Raw genomic sequence first — 19,695 nt, 5'->3', positions numbered from 1 at the left:
TGGGGTGGGGTTGGATGGAAACTGGAATCAGGGAATGGAGTGGAATAAATGGCATAGCATCCAAAAAATGTAAATGAAGAAATGGAATAAATAGAAAAATCATAATAGAAAGGAATGAAGAGGAAAAGAAGAGAATAAAATAAACTGGCACGGAAAGGAGACTGGCGACAAGGAGTGCAGGATTAGAACTGAATGGACAAGAGTGGGAAGGGAAGGCATTTGAGAAAAGAAAAGGAATGGCGAACAAGTGACAAAAAAGCAATATGACAAAGGGTAATTGGGAGTTCAAGAATGGCAATGCAGGCACAAAACTGGAAGGCTGCAGAATCTAGAATGAGGAAATGGAGTTAAATGGAGTTCATACGATGGTGTGGAGGGTGAGGAAATGGGAAGGAATGTTGGGAGAGGACTTGAAAGCACGAAGTTAAATGGTTGGGAAAGTAACACGGGCGGCTGGAAGGGAGCGCCACGGAAAAGAATGACAGGAGCGGGTGGGAATAAAAAGAACAGAATGGGATCCGAGGTGGAGGAATGGAAAAGGGATAAAAGAGGACAGAGTGAAAAAATTGGAAACAGTAACATGGATTTAATGGAAGAGGGAGGCATGGGGGGAAAGGAAATACAGGGAGAAGAAGGAAATAAGTGAAAAGAAAAGGAAGTGAGTGGGAAAGTAGTGCTGTAGGATAAGAAGAAAGGGAATGCAGTGGAATGAACTGAAAGCCAGGCAAGGGTTAGTGTCCAAGTCAGTTAAGCGTCCGACTTCGGCTCAGGTCATGATCTCACGGTTCATGGGTTCGAGCCCCACATCGGGCTCTGTGCTGACAGCTCAGAGCCTGGCGCCTGCTTCGGATTCTGTGTCTCCCTCTCTTTCTGCCCCTCCCCGACTTGCGTGCTCTCTCACTCTCTCAAAAATAAATAAAAACATTAAAAAAATTTTTTTAAGTCTATAAAGAACTTACCAGACTCAACACCTGAAAAACAAATAATCCAGTGAAGAAATGGGCAGAAGACATGAATAGACATTTTTCCAAAGAAGACATCCAAATGGCTAACAGACACATGAAAACATGCTCAACCTCACTCATCATCAGGAAAATACAAATCAAAACCACAATGAGATACCAACTCACACTGGTCAGAGTGGCTAAAATTAACAACTCAGAAAACAACAGATGTTGTCAAGGATGAGGAGAAAGGGGATCCCTTTTACATGGTTGGTGGGAATGCAAACTGGTGCAGACGCTCTGGAAAGCAGTGTGAAGGTTCCTCAAAAAATTAAAAATAGAGCTACCCTAAAACTCAGCAATCGCATTACTAGGAATTTATCCAAAGGATACAGGAGTGCTGATTCATAGGGGCTCATGTATCCCAATGTTTACAGCAGCACTATCAACAATAGCCAAATTATGGAAAGAGCCCAAATGTCCATCAACTGATGAATGGATAAAGAAAACGTGGTATATTTATACAATGGAATACTACTCAGCGATGAAAAAGAATGAAATCTTGTCATTTGCAACAACGTGGATGGAATTGAAGGGCATTAAGCTAAGTGAAATAAGTCAGAGACAGATATTGTATGTTTTTACTCACATGGGGAAGTTGAGAAACTGAACAGAAGACCATGGGGGAAGGGAAAGAAAAAACTAGTTATGAACAGAGAAAGAGGCAAATCATAAGAGACTTTTAAATACAGAGGGCATTGGGGCGCCTGGGTGGCGCAGTCGGTTAAGCGTCCGACTTCAGCTCAGGTCACGATCTCGCGGTCCGCGAGTTCGAGCCCCGCGTCAGGCTCTGGGCTGATGGCTCAGAGCCTGGAGCCTGTTTCCGATTCTGTGTCTCCCTCTCTCTCTGCCCCTCCCCTGTTCATGCTCTGTCTCTCTCTGTCCCAAAAATAAATAAACGTTGAAAAAAAATTTTTTAAGTACAGAGGGCACAAGGGGGTGGGGGAAATGGGTGATGGGCATTGAGGAGGGCACTTGTTGGGATGAGCACTGGGTGTCGGATGTAAGTGATGAATCACGGGAATCTACTCCCAAAGCCAAGGGCACACTGTATGTTAGCTAACTTGACAATTAACTAATTAATTAGTTAAAATTTAAAAACTAAAATGTTTAAATTCATAAAAAAAAAAAAACAGAGCTGAGTGTACACAGGGATACTGAACAGGAAGGAACAAGATCATGGAAGCCAGAATGCATAGAAAGGATTACATGTATGAATGGGGAAGAGCAGGAATGACATGGGAATGAGAAGGGGAAGAATGGAAGTGAGCCCAAGGGATGGGACGGAAGCGGGGCGGACAGGAATAGAGTAGAAGGTCGCAGAACGTGGAAGAAAGGAATCAAGGGGAATTAGAAGGGAAAAGTGAACAAAACGTAAGAGAAAGCAGTGGGAAAGAAGCTGAGGGCGAGATGGGAAGGGGCACAATAGGATCACACAGTGGAGTGGGATGGAATCCACAGAGCGCGATGGGGTTCAGGGAGTGGGAAGAGAGGAAAAGGAATGGAATCGAATGAGTAAGAGAAACAGAAGGAATTTTACGGGAAGAATCAAGGGGCGCCTGGGGGGGGGGGGCTCGATCCACTCTTGATTTCAGCTCAGGTCATGATCTCACGGTTCGTGAGACCGAGCCCCGCATCGGGCTGTGCGTGGCCTGCCGCTCTCTCAGTAAGCAAATAAATGGATAGAAAAGAAACACGCGGTGTCGGAGTGTCCCCAGTACTGACCCCGTGTTGTTCACATCTGCAGGATGACCTCCCCGGGGGGGCTTACGTGGTCCGTGCACCTTGGAAGTTAGCGGACCCCCCCAAGCGAATGTGGCTGTTTAGATAACTCGTAGAGATGACATAGTTTCTTCCCCACCCCCACGCCTCCTGCCACACAGGTGCACAGGTGGCAGCAAGAGGTCTGTTAAGCCTTAGACCCTTTGACTTCACTCTATACAATCCGTGGATGAAGATGGGGACTTTTTGGAGAACTGCTGTGCAGGTGCCTGGATTATCATCCACCCGATCTCCCCTTCTCAGTAGGTTACTCTGAATGAAAATCTATGTAAACTGTATGGGGTCACCTGCTTTGTTTTCTGGTCTCAGAGTGCCTCCTCAGTTTGGGGACACATTCCTGCCCCCTCTCCGCCTGCTAACAGGTGGCGTGAAAACAAATGTGACAGAAACGTGCAATGGAGTAAGATCAAGTCGACCGGCAAAGAAGAGAATGAAGTGAACTAGGACATGATAGGATGGGAATGGGTGGGATGGAACTGAAAAACGATTAAGGGAAAATTCTCTTGATAGTTTATCCCACAGACATTCCATCAAGGAGGAAGCGGCAGACTGGTGACAGCTCTTGACCTATCCAAAGATCCAGGGTGGCATAAAAGTACCTCATAGTGTGATTCTGCGTTTCCTTCCGGTAGAGTGGGGACCAATGGATCCAATGTAACTTCGGGCGATGGTTTTCTGGGGCCATGAGAATCGTTCCCGGGGGTTACTGATGGGGGCTCCTTCTGTGAGTGAATGGAGAGATCAGTTAGGGACCACGGGCACAGACTGCCTTAAAACCACAGTGTCTACAAAGCGTCAACCTGCATTCTTCAGTGACCCAAGAGAGGAACAGGTTTCGCCAGGATCTTACAAAGAATCAGAAGTGAATGTACGTTTAGGACCCAAGGCCCTGCCCCCGATCTAGAACTCTGTCTTTCCACCGGGCGACCTCTGCAACCTCTACTCCAAGATTTCCTTTGCACCCCAGCACGTGCCAGGCTGGTGCCACCTCATTTGCAATACAATTCAGAGCCCCGGGGGTGAAAGGAACACGGGAGGGGCCAGAGACCTGGAATCTGACCCAGCTGCCTCTAAAGCCTTGGGCTACTTTCTCCCCATCCCGGCCCTGCAATGCACAATTACTATTTACACAGGAGGGTTTCTCAGACTTGTCAAATACAAAGTTCTCAGGTTGTAGTCCCTCTGCAGATGTTTCATACCAAGCCCAGCAGGGCCAACATACCTCATAAAACTGCTCTGGGGGAGCTGGTGGCAGCATCTGGGGGAAAAGAAAGTGGTGAAGAGGTCATGGGGCTGGGGCTGGGGACCGCCCCCAGAAATTCCCAGAAACAGCTTTGGCCTCGGAGGCATTTACCTCCCTCCTGACTCCCAGAGGAGCTCAAAGCTGCACGTTGTCATGTTGAAGAGCTAGAAGACAAAGGAGAAGAGAGTCAGGGAGGATCTTGGGATCCCCAGAGAAGGCAGGGGAGGAGATGCAGAGACCCAAGCTAGCACTGGGTATCCTCAAGAGAACGTGCCTCACTCCCCAACCCAAGAGGTGGGACTGACACAGCCCTACTGGGCTGGGGATGAGCCAGGTAGTCAGGGGAGCAGGGAGGGGGACCTCTGGAGCATTGCTCACCTTTTTGACTCCAACCTGTCCTTGAGGTTTGGGTAAATTGGCATACATGGGGCTCAGCCAATCTAGAGAAAGGGAATACCAGCCCAGGGCTGGAATTAGGAAGAGATGTGGGGGAAGGGGCTGTTTTCCTAGGTCACTCCCATCCCCAGAAAGATGGTGCAAGAAACCTTCCTTCCTTTCTTCCCAGGACTACCTACCCATCACATCTTTGGTGAGCTTGACCTGGAAAAGTCCTGGAAATCTAGCTCTGGGTTAGAATAGACCGTTTGATGAGATGGATAAGGACAGAAATCTAAGACCTAGCCCTAACTGTGCCAGGGGGTCCTCTGTAGCACGGGTTTGTCCTTTATCCTTCCTGGACATGAATCTCCTTTCTATAAAACCGAGCTGAACTAGACAGCGTCTAGGACTTCCATCCCATGGGGCCCATCCTTCCAGAATCCTAGGCCGGAGATGTCAAAGATGTTTCGTTTTGCCTCTGGTCAGCTCCCACCCATCAGTAGAGGGTGTGGGAAGCACGGTGCTGAGGTGGACTGCGAGGCTGGCTCTGGGTTCAGCAGGGATCAGCAATCCATCAGCAGAGTTTTCCAAGAGTGAGGAAGGAGACAATGGCAACTAACGCCCCATTTTTGCTGTGGTTGTTGGAACAGACATAACTGCTCAGAGTTCTTGGCTCCAATCTCATGCGTGATCGTCACACTAGTGGCAAAGCTGGGAGCAGAGGCCCAGGCTCCCAATACTAGCTTCTTTCCCAGCCCCCACTGCTGCCCCGGGCATCAGCTATGAAGTCACTTACTGGAACAGGACTCTGCATGGGGCTCCTCCTCCTCGGAGGTGGGTGTTGCTGCCTCCCGGATGGGGTCCTCTGCTTTTTCCCTTGAGAACCTGAAACCCCAAATCCCTCATTCTCGTGTGCCTCCAGTCCTTGCCATCTTCACAGGCCCTACCCATATCCCACGTCCATTCTTGGGCAATGTCCCAACCCCCCCGAGTTCCCCAGTTGCTACAGACACAGCTCAGCACCACGGTCAGCCACACTTCTGCCAGGCAGGCCCCCAGCAGGCCACACCTCCTACCCCATTCCCAGCTTTACCGTCTGGCATTTCTGATGCAGAGGAAACAGCCCAGCCCTGCGGACAGGGCAAAGACAGCCAGGATCCCGATAGCAATGCCACCAATGGCTCCTGCAGACAGGGATGACTGGGGACCTGGGCAAGGAGAAAGAATCAGGACACTGCTCTTAAGAAGGAAGGGGATGGGGCGCCTGGGTGGCTCAGTCGGTTGGGCGGCCGACTTCGGCTCAGGTCATGATCTCACAGCTCGTGGGTTCGAGCCCCACGTCGGGCTCCGTGCTGACAGCTCGGAGCCTGGGGCCTGCTTAGGATTCTGAGTCTCCCTCTCTCTCTGCCTCTCCCCTACTCATGCTCTCTCTCTCAAAAATTAAATAAGCATTAAAAAAATAGAAAATAAAAAAGGTCTCAACAAGACCAGAGGGTTGTTCTGAAGATTACATATGGTAGTTTGGGAAGGTACACTGGGTCCTCTGCTCAGCGACGACTAAAAACGTCGCTCCTGGCTTCAGACCCTAGGACAGGGCTCAGTCTCTCCTACCCAACAGAGATGCCAGCAGGCCCATCTCAGAGCCGGCTGCTGGGGAGCTACCCAAGAAGTGTTTGCTGATACGGTATGTGGAAAGGCTTGTTTCAAGCATGTGGTACAGGCTCAGCAAAGAATAATTCTATTTGTTTAATAAACACAATATGCCAGGCACTGCCATAAACACTTTACGAATGTCGGTTCATTTTCAACAACCCTAGGATATAAGCGCGGTTATTATGTCTGTGTTACCTACAAGTAATCAGAGGACCAGAGATGTTAAGCAGCACGCCCAGGGTCACACAGCTATCAAGCGCCAGAGCTGGGATAGGAACCCTGGCTAAGAGCCACACCGTGTTGTCCCCTCGAGAACTCAAGACAGAAATACGGGGACCCGCTGCCAGTCACACCCAGTTGTGATTCATGTGATTCCTATCATTAACAGAATTCCTACCTCACTCCTCCACCCAGGGGCTGTCTCCCGACTCACTGTACTGCTAAACAACTCTGGAAGGGAAGGCATCACAACCCCCGTTTACAGGTAAGGAAACTGAGGCTCAGAGCAGCCTGGAAGGGTTTCCCAGGGGGCGCACGGCTAGGGAGCAGAGGTTCTAGGCTGGGATCGAACAGCTCCACACTGGGAACCTGCCCACGCAGCACACTCCCTGCCACGCGAGAAGCCCAGATAGCTTCGGCCGGCATCAGGAAAAGCCACTTGGACCCCAGGGGAAGGGGCGCTGGGGGACTCACCTACCACTCTGACCCGGACCGAGGCAGAGCGGGCCAGGTGGGTCAGCGGGTTGGAGGCCGTGCAGCCGTAGATCCCCTGGTGCTCCCAGGTCAGGGCCCGGATGATCAGCACCTGCCCCGCATGCACAGCGGTGGACTGTTCAAGGGTCCAGTGAAACTCAGCGCCCGGCTGGGACTCCGCCCGGCACCGCAGGGTCAGGCTGGAGTTGAGCTCGGCCTCCACGGTGCCGACCACCCCGGGCGCAGACCCGCTGGTGATGTCCACTCGGTCAGGGCCGTCTGTGTGCAAAGCCAAACGTCATGCCTCCACCCTCCACCGGTGAGTTTTCCTGTCCTGCTGCCGCGTCCCACAAGCATGAGCCCTACACTTCCAGAACCGTCACCGTTCTGAGGGACTTTCTAACCGAACAGCAAATAGCCCTGTTGCAATATTTGAATTTACACCCGTGTATCCCCAAAGGTAGAGAGAGATGCTTGGGGCTTTGCCCCGTGAAGCCACCTGGGACAGGTGCCTGGTAGGGAAGGGAAGGAAAGGAAACGGAGGGAAAGGGAAGGAAACAAACGCAATGGCGGTTGAATTTCTCACGCAAACTGAGAGTTGAGTCTTTGTCTTCTTTCAACGACAGCCTACCGACCGGGCCACCCGGGTGCCCTGAGTCTTTTACCTTATTTACATTAATGTGACAGGTGCCTGGGTGTGGCCCAGTTGGTTAAGCGGTTGAGAGTCTGACTTCTACTCAGGTCATGGTCTCACGGTCTGTGGGTTCGAGGCCTGCGTGGGGCTCTGTTGTGCCGACGGCTCAGCCTAGATCCTGCTTCAGATTCCGTGCCTCTCTCTCTCTCTCTCTCTCTCTCGCTCTCTCTCTCGCTCTCGTTCTCTCTCTGCCCCTCCCCCCCATCTCTTTCTCTCTTTCAAAAATAAAATAACGTAAAAAAATTTTTTTAAATAAATTAATGATGAACCACTGGGAGGAAGGATGCAAAGAGTTTTGAGTTGTTACGCTCCTAGAAAAGAGGACAATCCTGCCCTCACCTCCGCCCAGGAATCCTTTGATATCCCCCCCACCCGCATCTGAACCGCCTGGCTACCAGGATCCCTCATGGTCTTCCAATCCTGGCATCAGTTCCTCCCCAAGGCAACCAGAGGGGACTTCCTAAGTGCAAATTTGACACTATCCCTCCCCCACTCAGAACCCTCCATGGCTCCCCAGTGTCCTTAGGGCAAAGGCCATGGCTGAGGGGCTCGTTCACAATCTCGCCCTTGCAGACCCCTCCAGCCCCACCGCCCACCTCTCCACACCTTCCGCTCCCAATCCAGAAATAACATCCTGCTTGGTTCTTCCATCTTTCTCCTGTTCCGTCTTGCCTCAGAGCCTTCGCACATTCTCTTCCTTCTCTGGAATGCTCTTCCCAGAGCCTGCTCTTCCTAGATAACTTGCCCGTCCTTTGGATCCCATGGTAGACACATCTCACCACGAGCCTTCCCACACGACCCCCCCTCCCCCGCCAGACTTTGGGGGCTTCCCTCGGGTTCCCCAAACACCGTCGCCCCACGGCAGCACTTTGCACGCTGTATTTTCTTTGCCTGACGATCGACCTTCCCCATCCCAAGCAGGCTGTGGGCTCAAGAGGTCGTTGTCATCACTTATCAAGCACCCGACATATTGCTCGGCAGAGAGGGAGAACAAAATAGCAATTTTGGGTTTCGTGACGGCGGCAGGAAGGGAAGAAGACGGCAGCAGTGTGTGTGACCTCTGTCCCCCCCCCCCCGCCGTGTCCCCCGTTACTTAGCACGAATAAACGTGGACCCTACTTTCTCTCCCTGCAGGAACCTCTCCTCCACCTCAGCTCAGGGCTGCTGCACCATGCGAGTAGCTCAGGCAAAAAAAAAAAACCCGCGGGGTCAGGCCCTTTGTCTTTTCACTCAGGGCCGATGGCGGCAAATCCCCGTGAGTTCGATATTCAAAATGCATCCACGGTCGCACCGCTTCTCACCCCCACAGCTGCCCCCTGGCCCAGGTCCGGCACCTCCTGACGGACAGCCGTGGCCACCCGGAGGAGGCGCCTCGCAGACTTCCGACGGCAGGGGTTTCAGTAACTGAGGGCCCACCCTCTGTGCCCTGGAATCCACTGCCGGCCCTCCCCACGGGCTGCCCCCTACTTATACCTGGGTGTGTTGGGGAAACTGAGGCAGACCCCTTCCTGGGAGACATGGGACTCTCCCTACTGCCTTGACAATGTTCCTTAGGCTGCACGGTGGTCTCTGTACTTCTACCCAACCCTCTCTACCCCACCCCTGCCCTCCCCTCCCCTGCTTGCTCAGGGTCAAACACCTCACTCACTGGCTCCCCCAGCCCTCACAGCTCCCTCCCTTCTTTTGTGCACAGGAGCACTCATCCTACCAAATCCTCGCCCGTGTCACCCCTTTAGTCCTACCCTGGGGTCTGCCCGAACTTTCTAAACCTCCTCCTCCCCCGCTTCACCGCCCCCCCCCCCCATAGACAAGGGCCCAGGACACTCTGGGAAAACCTAAGTCTAATCCTCTCCTCCCTCCACTCAGAGCCTTCTGTGGCTCCCAGTGTCCTCACCACGGCTCACGGGGCTCTGCATGATCTGCCCCCAGCCCTACAACCTCCTGACCTCTTCCATTCCGTCCGCCCCAGTTCACCTGTCTGGTCGCCTTGGCCTGCTCGGGTTCCTCTGCCCACTTGTCACCACCCACCTCGCACGCTGCTCCCTCCGCCTGGCGCTCTCTTCCCTTAGCTGCCGACAAGCTTCTGCAGGAATGCCACCTCCTCAGGGAAGCCTGCCCTGACTACCCCAGCTAAGATTGCAAGGCCTTCCCCTCCCGGCCTTCCCTGCCCCTCTCGCTGCCTCCTGGTTCTCCTTAGCCCCACGGCGGTGACACAACACATCTGTCCCCTGCTTAGCTGTTTAAGGTTTGTCTCCCCACTAGAATAGAAGCCCCACCAGGGCTGGTGCTGCGTCCTGTCGGGTGCCGAGACAGGGCTGGCAGACAGCAGGTATTCGGTGGTTGTGGAATAAATGGCTAGAAGGAAGAACGGAAAGGGAGGGAGGGAAGGAGGGAGGGAAGGAGGGAGGGAGGAGGACAAGGCCCAGCCCGGGTGACTCACAGCTCATGGCGAGCCTGAAGGGCTCGCTTCGTGCCCAGCTGCCCCAGTTCCAGACCTCACACTCATAGGGTCCTGTGTCGTCCCGCCGGAGGCCGTGGATGACCAGGCTCCTGTTGTCAGCCGACAGCACCAGGTGATCGCTGGGCAGGAGAGCCTGGCCCCTCAGGAGCCACAGGACTCCAGCCCCCTCATGGGGGGTCTGGCAGGTCAGGGCCACGGAGCTGGCATTTTCCACGAGATTCAGGCTTGGGGGCACAATGTGAGGCTTGGTCAGCGTTTCTGGAAACACAGAGAGACACGGGTAGGGGTCAGGGACCCCTTCCCTAGTCTCCAGCCCAGGCGGGGGGCCCTTGGGGGCTTTCCAGGGATACATGTGTATGTCTTGTGTGTGTGTGTGTGTGTGTGTGTGTGTGTGTGTGACTGCGTGATACGGGTGCTGGGGGGGCCTTGTAACAATCGCGAGGGCGTGACGGGTTTTGTATGTTTGGTGAGGGTGTGGTCTACGGACGCGTCTCGTGTGCACGTCTGTGTCCGCTGCATGCGTGTGTCGTATTTGTTGTGTGACTGTGAGGCATTGTGAGTTTGCATTGTGTACGTGGGCCTTCTGCATGTGAATGTACGCGGCATGTGTCATTGTGTGGTGTGCACACGCTTTGTGTATGACTGTCGTGTGTGCCTGTAGCTACGGAGTATGTATATCGTGTGTCAGCTGTGTGCACGTCATATGTTTCGTGTGTAGGTTATACGTTGGTTGCATTGTGTGTTATGGGTATCGTATGTAAATTGCGTGTATTGTGCACAGCTGTGCATATGTGGTTATTATTTACGCACGTGAGACTCTGTGTGTGTGAGATGTGTGAATATTGTGTGTTTGTACGGACAGAGAATCAACGCCCGCCCCTCCCCCCCAACTTTCAGAGAGAATCAAATAATGGACAACCCATAGACAGCCAACGAGGTCTTGGGGAGGACGCGTCAAGCCAGGAGCCAGGACCTTCCCTGTGGTCAGAGCCCTATTCTGCCACCAGTCACACGAGAAATCCCCACTCCTCTCGGTCCTTCTCAGCCTCCGGGATACTGGTATAGCTCTGATTCTCAGAGGAACAAAGGAGAGGAACAGGGAGAAGAAGCTCACCAAGGACTCGAATAGTAAGAGCACCCAGGCGAAGCACGTGGGTAGCACCGTTGGATACCAAGCACCTGTACGTGCCTTCATGTTCCCGGGACACAGCTTGGATGTCGAACGAACTCATGGTGGGAGGTGGGATGGAGTCATAGGGGAGAAACCAGGTATAGGCAGGGGGAGGATGAGACTGTGTTTCCACGGAGAAGGTCACAGTGGAGCCCTCTATCACTTCAACCACCTCCCCTCTGGATACGCCAGACTCCAACTTGAGTTCAAAGGGGTCAGGACCATCTGGAAGGACAAGAACAATCATAGCAGCAACAACAGCTCAGCAATGGCTTTCTGAGAGAGACAGAGCTCAGGGGTCAATAAATATTAACATTTCTCTTCTCCCCCACCCAAGCTCTGGATCAATTACAAAGGAGATACAGGAACCCAGTGGAAATTAAATGTCAGCCTTAACCCTGGGTCAAGCAGGACTGTAAGACGTGTCTAAATGCTCTTTCCTTGCCCCTACCCAGACAAGCTTTTGTAGCGCACATCTGAAGGTTAAAGAACTTAGTTTTAGACATGTTAACTTGGAAGTTTCCAGTAGAACCAAGTAGAGACATCAAATGGTTATACGTCTGGAGTCCAAGGGTAGACGAGTCCACATTTGGATGGTGTCTGAAGCAGTGAGACTGAATGAGATCACCAAGGAAGGGGGTGTCGATGAGGGGCTGGGGAGAATGGAAAGGGACTTACAGTTCACAGTCAGGAAGGTGGGAGCACTGCTCCGGACCTGGTGGAAAGCCTGGGCTTCACATTTGTAAGTCCCAGAGTCTCCCCGCTGTACAGTGAGGATGGTGAGGGTCTTGCCATCTGTGGCCAGCTGCATGCGCTCACGGAACACCAGGGGGAGATCGTTGAAGACCCAGGGGATGGTAACGTCAGCACCCGGGTGCTACAGCAGAAGGTCACGTTTTCCCTCTGTTCCGTGGCAGTGTCCTGGCTGATGGCAACGGTGGGTCTGGCCAGCAGTTCTGCGCAGGAAGAGAAAGAGGGAGGCAGGAGCAGAGACACAGAGGAGGGCCGAGCAAAATGTAGCCACAGAGGGACCCAGAGAGACAAGGGTGGTTCGGAATCGCCTCAAGACACATGAGCTCAATGCCTGGGCTCAAATGCTGGATCCACTGCTCATTTGGAGTGTGATTGTGGACAACCTACTTCCAATCTAAGCCTCATTAAATGGGATCGTACAGATGAAGCAGAAGGACCTGGGGTTTGACAATGGGTCAATTAACATCATCTGTAAGGAGAATCAGGCTGGTAACGGATGCCAGCCAGATCCCACTACCCACGTCTTAGCCAGCCTTTCCCACCCCCAGCCACGACAGCTACAATCCACCCCTTTACCCCATCCCCCAAATCAGCTGATCTGACAGGTTGTTGCCAGACCCTGGCTGGCCAATCAGATTTGTCCTATTAGGACTTTGGGCGTGGAATCTCGATGGGTGTTTTAGGTACGAAGGCAGGGATCAGAATGAGAGCCTTGTTTTCTGCGCTCGCATCTCTGAATCTACCATGAGTCTGGGGTCCCCGGGGGGGGGGGTCCCTAACATAGAACGACATCCTTCTCACCTTGGACGGTGGTAAGTGGGTTGGCATCAAAGGTGAGCTGGACTGCAGCTGGCAGACTCCACAAGGTCAAAAGTGAGGCTGGTGGGAAAGAGAGAAGAGGCATTCAGGGAGGGAGAGGTGGGTTGGCAGTGTCCAGTTATGGTCGTCATAAATGGAGGGAGGTCAGGGTCATGGACATGACACTTCATCCCTAGAGGCTTGACTCCTCTCCACTACTTATTGACCATGTGCCTTGTGGCATGAGTTTACTCTTCTCGAGACTCAATTTGTCCAGCTGTACAATGGGCATCCCATCACCTGCATCCTAAGGTTGCCGTGAAGTGGTAATGAATACTGGTAACCTTTAATTCGGCCCCCTGAGGGTCACTGTGCTCTTTCCGATGATGCGCATCCTGACGGAGGCACGTGACCAGTCTCTTCATTCCACACTCCAGAAGGAAAGAGATGCTCGGGGAGGTGGAGTCACTTTCCAAGACCGTTATAGTGAGCGGCAGAAGACAAGACTGAACGTGGCCTGCCGGGCCCTAAACTGTGTTCTCAACACCGCGTGACTCCTGTCAGCCCAGGGATGGGCACAGAGCCTATCCCCTCACAAACCGGAACCTCTATTACCTCCGATGGGGGAAACTAACCTCTGGTACTCTTGCCCTCAGGGAGAGATTTCCCTAGCAAGGGGAGGCAAGGGGAACCAGGAGTTGTCAGATTTCCATTTGGCCATTCGACACAGTTTCAAGACTGGAAGAGACTGTGGGGATGAGTGGGGGGACCCCCTCCCCCACCCCAGCAGCCATGCTTAGGTACAGCTGACCTTGACGTCCCACGCCCCACCCCTCTCATCTGCCCAATCAACAGAGGCTGGCAGCCATGTTTCTCTCCAGCCCTCAATGGACCCCAGTCTGGCTCAGGCACGGCCCCATTCCCTGCTGAGTCAGACGTGAAGGGCATGAGCTCTTAGGATATCTGGAAGCAAATACTGATTCTGATGCGTCCTGGCTCCACGATCACGGGCACGGGGCTCTCTTTGCGAGCCCCAGTTTCTCCAACAGCAAAATGGGGAGGATAGAACCCAGTCCGTCGCGTTGTTGTGGGGTTCGATATCAGAGGTCACGTGCCTAAAACGGTTCATAGGAAGTGTTCAGTCACTATTATTATTATTTCCTAAGTTTGCATTTTCTGCCTGTGGTGCTGCCAGAGGCTAAGTCCACAGACCCAGAGCCTGACTGCCTTCCCTTGAATCCCAGCTTTGCCATTGCTTTGTTTGGCGAGTGATGTCCTCTGAGTCTCAGTTTCCCCATCTGTAAAATGGAGTAATAATAGTTCCCACTTCATAGAACTGTCATAAAAGAAATCCTGAGAGTGCAGTCATCGACGGTGGGCCTCATCATACCCATTTGAGATCAACCTCCCTCTGCAGACAGCCTTTACCTGGCCCCTTCCCTCCTGCCTCCTCCCTACAGGGTCTTGTCTTCTGCGCACAGGGGGGGAAGCAAACTTTGCAGAGAAGCTGGTGACTCTCAGCCCCTCATGGGACCCCGGAGCCCCTTGCAGCCTGCCAGCGTCAGCCAGAGGGAAGAGCCGGCCTCAGGGCCACACGGCAAAGCCGGGCTGAGTTGTTTTTTTTTTTTAATTTTTTTTTTCAACATTTATTTATTTTGGGGACAGAGAGAGACAGAGCATGAACGGGGGAGGGGCAGAGAGAGAGGGAGACACAGAATCCGAAACAGGCTCCAGGCTCTGAGCCATCAGGCCAGAGCCTGACGTGGGGCTCGAACTCATGTACCGCGAGATCGTGACCTGGCTGAAGTCGGACGCTTAACCGACTGCGCCACCCAGGCGCCCCTAAAGCCGGGCTGAGTTTTGCACACCACCCGTTGAAAAGTCATTTCTTTGCCTCCAAAATGCTTATCAAAATATTCTAGCTCAGAGACCCTTTAAGCATAAATTTCATATCCGTCCCCTGGTGTGACCTGTCTGTCCTCTCCTGTCTGTCCGCTGTGTTCCAGCTCTTTCCCTACCTCTCTTTTGCTGGGTCTCTCTCTCCACGACTCCCCAAGTCTATTTCTGTGTGTTTGTACACTTTCCTTCCGGTCTCTTTGTCCTCTGTCTCCCTCTCTCCTATCTGTCCCTCCCTGTTTTCCCCTCTGCTACAGTTTCTACTGTTATTTTCACTCTTTGCCTCTCTGTCCTTCTATTTCTCTCTGGGTCTCTGGTCCTGTGGTCCCAACTCCATTCCTTTCTGTATGTATGTCATTATCTCTGGTCTCTCTCTCTCTACCTTTGTCAGTCTCTTTTGTATTTGTTTCTGTGTGCCTATCTCGCTTTGTATCTCTCTTTTTTGTACACACACACACACACACACACGCACGCACCACCCCCATCCACATCTGAATGGAACAGTACACTAACCTATAAGCAGGATTTCTGCCCAGTGGTGGCCCCTTAAGTCACCGAGTCCCATGGGTTCTGGCATCTGATCGACGTGCCCCAACTTGCACACACAGACACGTCTTCACTCCAGCTCCCCCCTCCAGCTCCCTCTTCCTCCCCCTCTGCCCTGCTGCAAACTCACAGGCACTATGATGGTGACAGCAGCTCCCAGGACACACAGGGGTGGTGGCAGGAAGGAACTTTGGACCCACCTCCACCCTCCGCCCCAGGGCTCTCTTTCCTTCCTCTGCACAGCACAGACAGCAAGAGCCCCAGAAATCCTGGGGTTTCTCCCAAGGTTTCCCAAGAGGGGAAAGAAATCCCTACCCTTTGGCCCTGAGTCCTTTGAGAATCATGTCTCCCTCCTCCTGAGACCCCCCCCCTCCCCGCCTCTTTGCCAAGATGGGGAAGCAATCCAGGGAGAAGGGGTACCAGGGAGCGACAATAAGAGAATGTTAAGAGTTAAGGGAAACAGGGGCCAAGATAATGATAGTCAATCGTAATGATAACAAAAACAATCACGGTGGCTTCTGTTTGTGAAGACCTTAGGACAATCAGGTTCAGTGCCAAGCTCACCACGAGCGGCCTGGAAATATTCAATGAGCTGAAATGATACTGATCATAAATAAAAAGCTGGGAGCACAGAATGAACTGGTTGGGAGGGCCCCAGGGGGTGTCTGACCCGGGGGGGGGGGGAGGCAAGGAGGGCTTCCTGGAAGAGGAGACATCTGAGCTGAGAACTGGGGACACAGTCAAGGTTCAACGTAGGGGAGTTACATTTTTTTTTTTTTACTTCCCTGCGGGCAAGACAAGCTGTTGGTCTTTGAGAGCACGTAGACCAAGATTTAGTGTCATCGACTGGGTTAGGGAATAACCATTAACGAGCATCAACTCATGTGTCCATTCATTCACTTCCTTATTCATCAACAAACATGCCTTGAACTCTTCTGTGATGATCCCTGTGCTTAGTAGCGTTGGGGACACAGCGGTGGCCAAGGCATCCCCAGCCCTGCCCACATGGGCTCACAGTCCGGCAGAATAGATGAACGTGTTCCCCATCTGTGCCAACCCAGCACGGGCAGGGCCCGGGTTGGGGGAGCCCGGAGGAGGCACGTGACCCGGTCTGGAGGTCAGGGAGGGCTTCCTGGAAGAGAGGCCATCAAACCTGAGACCTGGAAGATGCAGGGGTGGGTCAGGGGAGAGTCTGGCAGGAGGAGGGGCGGCGTGCGGGAGGTTGCTGAGTTGGCGGCAAGGAAGGAAGTTCAGGCGGCTCCCGAAAAGAGGAAGTGAGAGGGTGGGCGGTGTAGGTAGTGGTTAAGAAAACTCTAAAGCCACGACTTAGGGCACGGGAGGCACCTTGGCATCACGGAAGATCTCAGTCACCCGGCTACCTCCGCTTGCTGCCCGCCTGGGTCTCATTCATGCCACAGGCAGTCACCAAGCATCTGCTTCAGGGAAGCACGAGGCTTAGCAAAGTGGCTCTGGAGGTTCGAAACCTGGCCCCTCCACCGGCCACGTGTTCAGCCTTGAGCGCGTCGATCCCCCGCCCTCGTGACCCTGTCCTCCGCTGTAAGACGGGGCGGGGAGGGTTCAGCCTCTCCGCCCTCCACGGCGCAGCTGCGCCTTGCCGGGAAGGGGATGTCACCTCTGTGAGCTTCCGTATCCCAGCTGCAGACGGAGACAATGACTTAAGGCCGGGCAAGGGCTTGGAGCAGAGCCCGGCACAGAGCAAGCCCTCGGTGGGCGTGGGTCTCCACTAGGCGTCGGGACAGCAGCCCCTCTGTGGAAGTGCGCACCCACTCCGTCACTCGACGCCCGCACCCTGAGCACCTCCTGGGCTTGCTCTAGGTGCTCGGGACAAAATGCACAGTGCAGACAGAGACCATACGCGACAAGCCTACGAAACAGGTACGTCACGTGGCATATCAGGAAGTGATTCGGCGGCGGAGACAAAAGAGTCAAGCAGGTTAGGGGATATTATTATCCCATCTCGTCGCCCACCACACCGACGCTCACGGAGGGGAGGTGACTTAGCTCTCGCCTAAAGTCACAGGGCCTATCGGGCCACAGGCTCTGATCCACCTGGCTCTTCACCTCCACGTGTCCTGCCTTCCAAGGCCCGAAAGTGGCTCCTGGCCAGCTCCAGCCCCGTCTCCTCTGTACACGCATTTGGACGCCGGTGGCCGCATCACCCTACCGCACCCCCGGTGCCTGGGGCTCCCTGTGCTGAGCGCACCTGGGGCACCTGAGTCGGCATTCAAGGCCTCCGTCTACCCATCCTGTTCTGACCTGCAATCCACTCCTCAGCCAGGCTTCCCTCCGGATTCCGCTGCCCAATGCCCCCCACCGCCCCGGGCCGGAGACCCTCTTCTCTCCCTCCCCTCCGCCCCACCCTAGAGGACAGAGCCATCACTGGAGTGGACTTTCCCGAATCTGCCCCTACACACAGGGCTGGGGTTTTCTCTCCCAAAATCCCCCACCCCCCTTCCCCATGGCAGGTTCTGTGTTTTCCTGCTCCAACAAGAGAGAGGAACTTCCTGGGCCCCTCCCTGGAAGACAACTTCTACTTGGTCTCTGACAAGTGCAAATAAACCCAGGGCCCTGCTGCCCCCACACCCTCACCTGCCAGACTCACGCAGGCTGGCCCCAGGCTGTGTCTTCCCAAGCATGACCTCGACTGACCTCCCAGCCCGTACTGCCTCTCCATGGCTCGCGCCCACCTTCCCTCGGCAAACATTTCTTTGGGCCTACTATGCGCCAGGCACTTTTTTTTAGGTGCTTGGAGCACAGACCAGCAAATGAAACAAATACAGATCTCTGCCCTTAAAGAAATCACTTTTATGCAAGGATGGGGAGGGGCAGAGGGAGGCAAGCAACAAGCAGGACACCAACGGGGCGTCTGGGTGGCTCAGTCGGTTGAGCATCTGACTTTGATTCCAGCTCAGGTCATGATCCCAGGGTCGTGGAACCGAGCCCTGCATCAGGCTCCATACTGAGCACGGAACCTGCTTAGGATTCTCTCTCTCTCTCTCTCTCTCTCTCTCTCTCTTTCTCTCTCTCTGTCTCCCTCTGCCCCTCTCCCCTGCTTGCACTCTCTAAAATAAAAATGTATAAAAAAATACATAAATTTAGTTAGAGGGCGCCTGAGTGGCTCAGTCGTTAAGCATTCAACTTCGGCTCAGGTCATAATCTAGCTCATGGTTCATGAGTTCCAGCCTGCGTCGGGCTCTGTGCTGACCCCTCAGAGCCTGGAGCCTCCCTCGGATTCTGTGTCTCCCTCCCTCTCTGCCCCTCCCCGCTCACACTGTCTCCCCCTCAAGAATAAACATTAAAAAAAAAAAATTTAAAGACTTAAAAAAAAAAAAAAAAAAAGCAACCCCTACAGGTCAGAGTCAGTTTGCTAGTTTAAGAGCAAAAACTTATTTTGCATAACACGGGTTAGAAAAATCTCTGCTGAGTATATAGAGGCGTGGAAGAGCTAAGAAAAGAATCCCAAGAAGAAAACAGAACCAAACTCCAACAATAAAGTCCCAGGGACTCTATTTATTGGAATGATCTTTTTCTCTTGATCTCTTTTTCTTTCTTAAATTTTGGGCATTTCACCTTCAACCAATAAGCCTCAACCCTAGCTGTACATCCGTCTTGGTCTGTTTCAGCTGCTATAGCGAAACACATACCGGGAAGATTAGAAACAACAGAAATTTATATCTCATGGTTCTGGTGGGTGCAGCGTGGTCAGGTTCTAGTGAGGGCCCTCTTCCTGGTTCTCACCGTGTCCTCACACGGTCGAAGGAGCTCAGGATCCCTCTGGAGCCTCTGATCCCATTCAGGAGGCTCTGTCCTCGTGACCTCCTCACCTCCCGAAAGGCCCCACCTCCCAACACCATCACTCTGGGAGCTGGGATTTCAACCTATGAATTTGCGGGGGACACACACATTCAGCCCACAGAGCAATACCTGAGACGGTGATGTCGGCGTCCACGCTGCTGTGCGAGCTGGAAATGGAGTTTGAGGCCCTGCAGGTATAGACCTCCGAGCGTACCCTGGAGAGACTGGAAATGAAGAGGGTCTGGCCATCAGGCCCGGGGATCCCACTGATGCTCCGTATGTACCGGGCAGGGGGCTGGGAGTCAGCCAAGCAGAGTAGGGGGAGGTTGGAACCAATCACTCGGGTGAAGTTGGGTCTGGTGAGGTCATGGTGGAGTGTCAGGGCCACCTGGACCGAGAGAAAAACATCCTAGTTGGGAAAAGTATGGAAAACAAGGACCACGATTCCCACCAGACTGAGCATTTAGTTCAGGGCCGAAAGTTCCACACATTGAGGGCGGCGTGCAGTCACATGACCTGGGAGTTTGCCCCATGAATGAGTGAATGAATGAATGAATGAATGAACTATTGCAGCCACCCCTTCACTGTGGTGTCTGGGTCCCTCACTGCCCCTAGCGAGACTTCAGCTCCGTGAGAACAGATGCTTGTCTGTTATGTCCACTGCATTGCCTGGGCTAACGTTCAGCATAGAGCGGGAGCTCATATCGTTCAAGAGAGAAGGAGGGGAAGGAGGGGGAGAAACCTGGGTTCAAGTTCCTGCCTTTACTCCTACCGCTGTGAGATCTCGGCTGAGCCCCTCCCCGTTCT

General features: G+C 53.4%; 1 protein-coding gene across 1 annotated transcript in view; it reads right to left on the bottom strand.

The window, feature by feature from the left end:
• Positions 1–19,695, bottom strand: part of CEACAM20 (CEA cell adhesion molecule 20) — a 32,484-nt gene that overhangs the window by 5,628 nt on the left and 7,161 nt on the right. Inside the window, 12 exon segments of the mRNA XM_045045905.1 lie at positions 3,386–3,508; positions 4,009–4,044; positions 4,408–4,469; positions 5,204–5,292; positions 5,501–5,615; positions 6,754–7,032; positions 9,888–10,166; positions 11,023–11,304; positions 11,758–11,949; positions 11,952–12,035; positions 12,634–12,711; positions 19,018–19,276. Of these exon segments, the coding sequence (XP_044901840.1) occupies positions 3,386–3,508; positions 4,009–4,044; positions 4,408–4,469; positions 5,204–5,292; positions 5,501–5,615; positions 6,754–7,032; positions 9,888–10,166; positions 11,023–11,304; positions 11,758–11,949; positions 11,952–12,035; positions 12,634–12,711; positions 19,018–19,276 (1,878 nt within the window).

The sequence above is a fragment of the Felis catus genome, chromosome E2 (genome assembly GCF_018350175.1).
Source record: "Felis catus isolate Fca126 chromosome E2, F.catus_Fca126_mat1.0, whole genome shotgun sequence".
Lineage (NCBI taxonomy): Eukaryota > Metazoa > Chordata > Mammalia > Carnivora > Felidae > Felis > Felis catus.
Note: the sequence above shows the minus strand (reverse complement) of the source record. Positions and strands in the feature narration are given on the sequence as shown.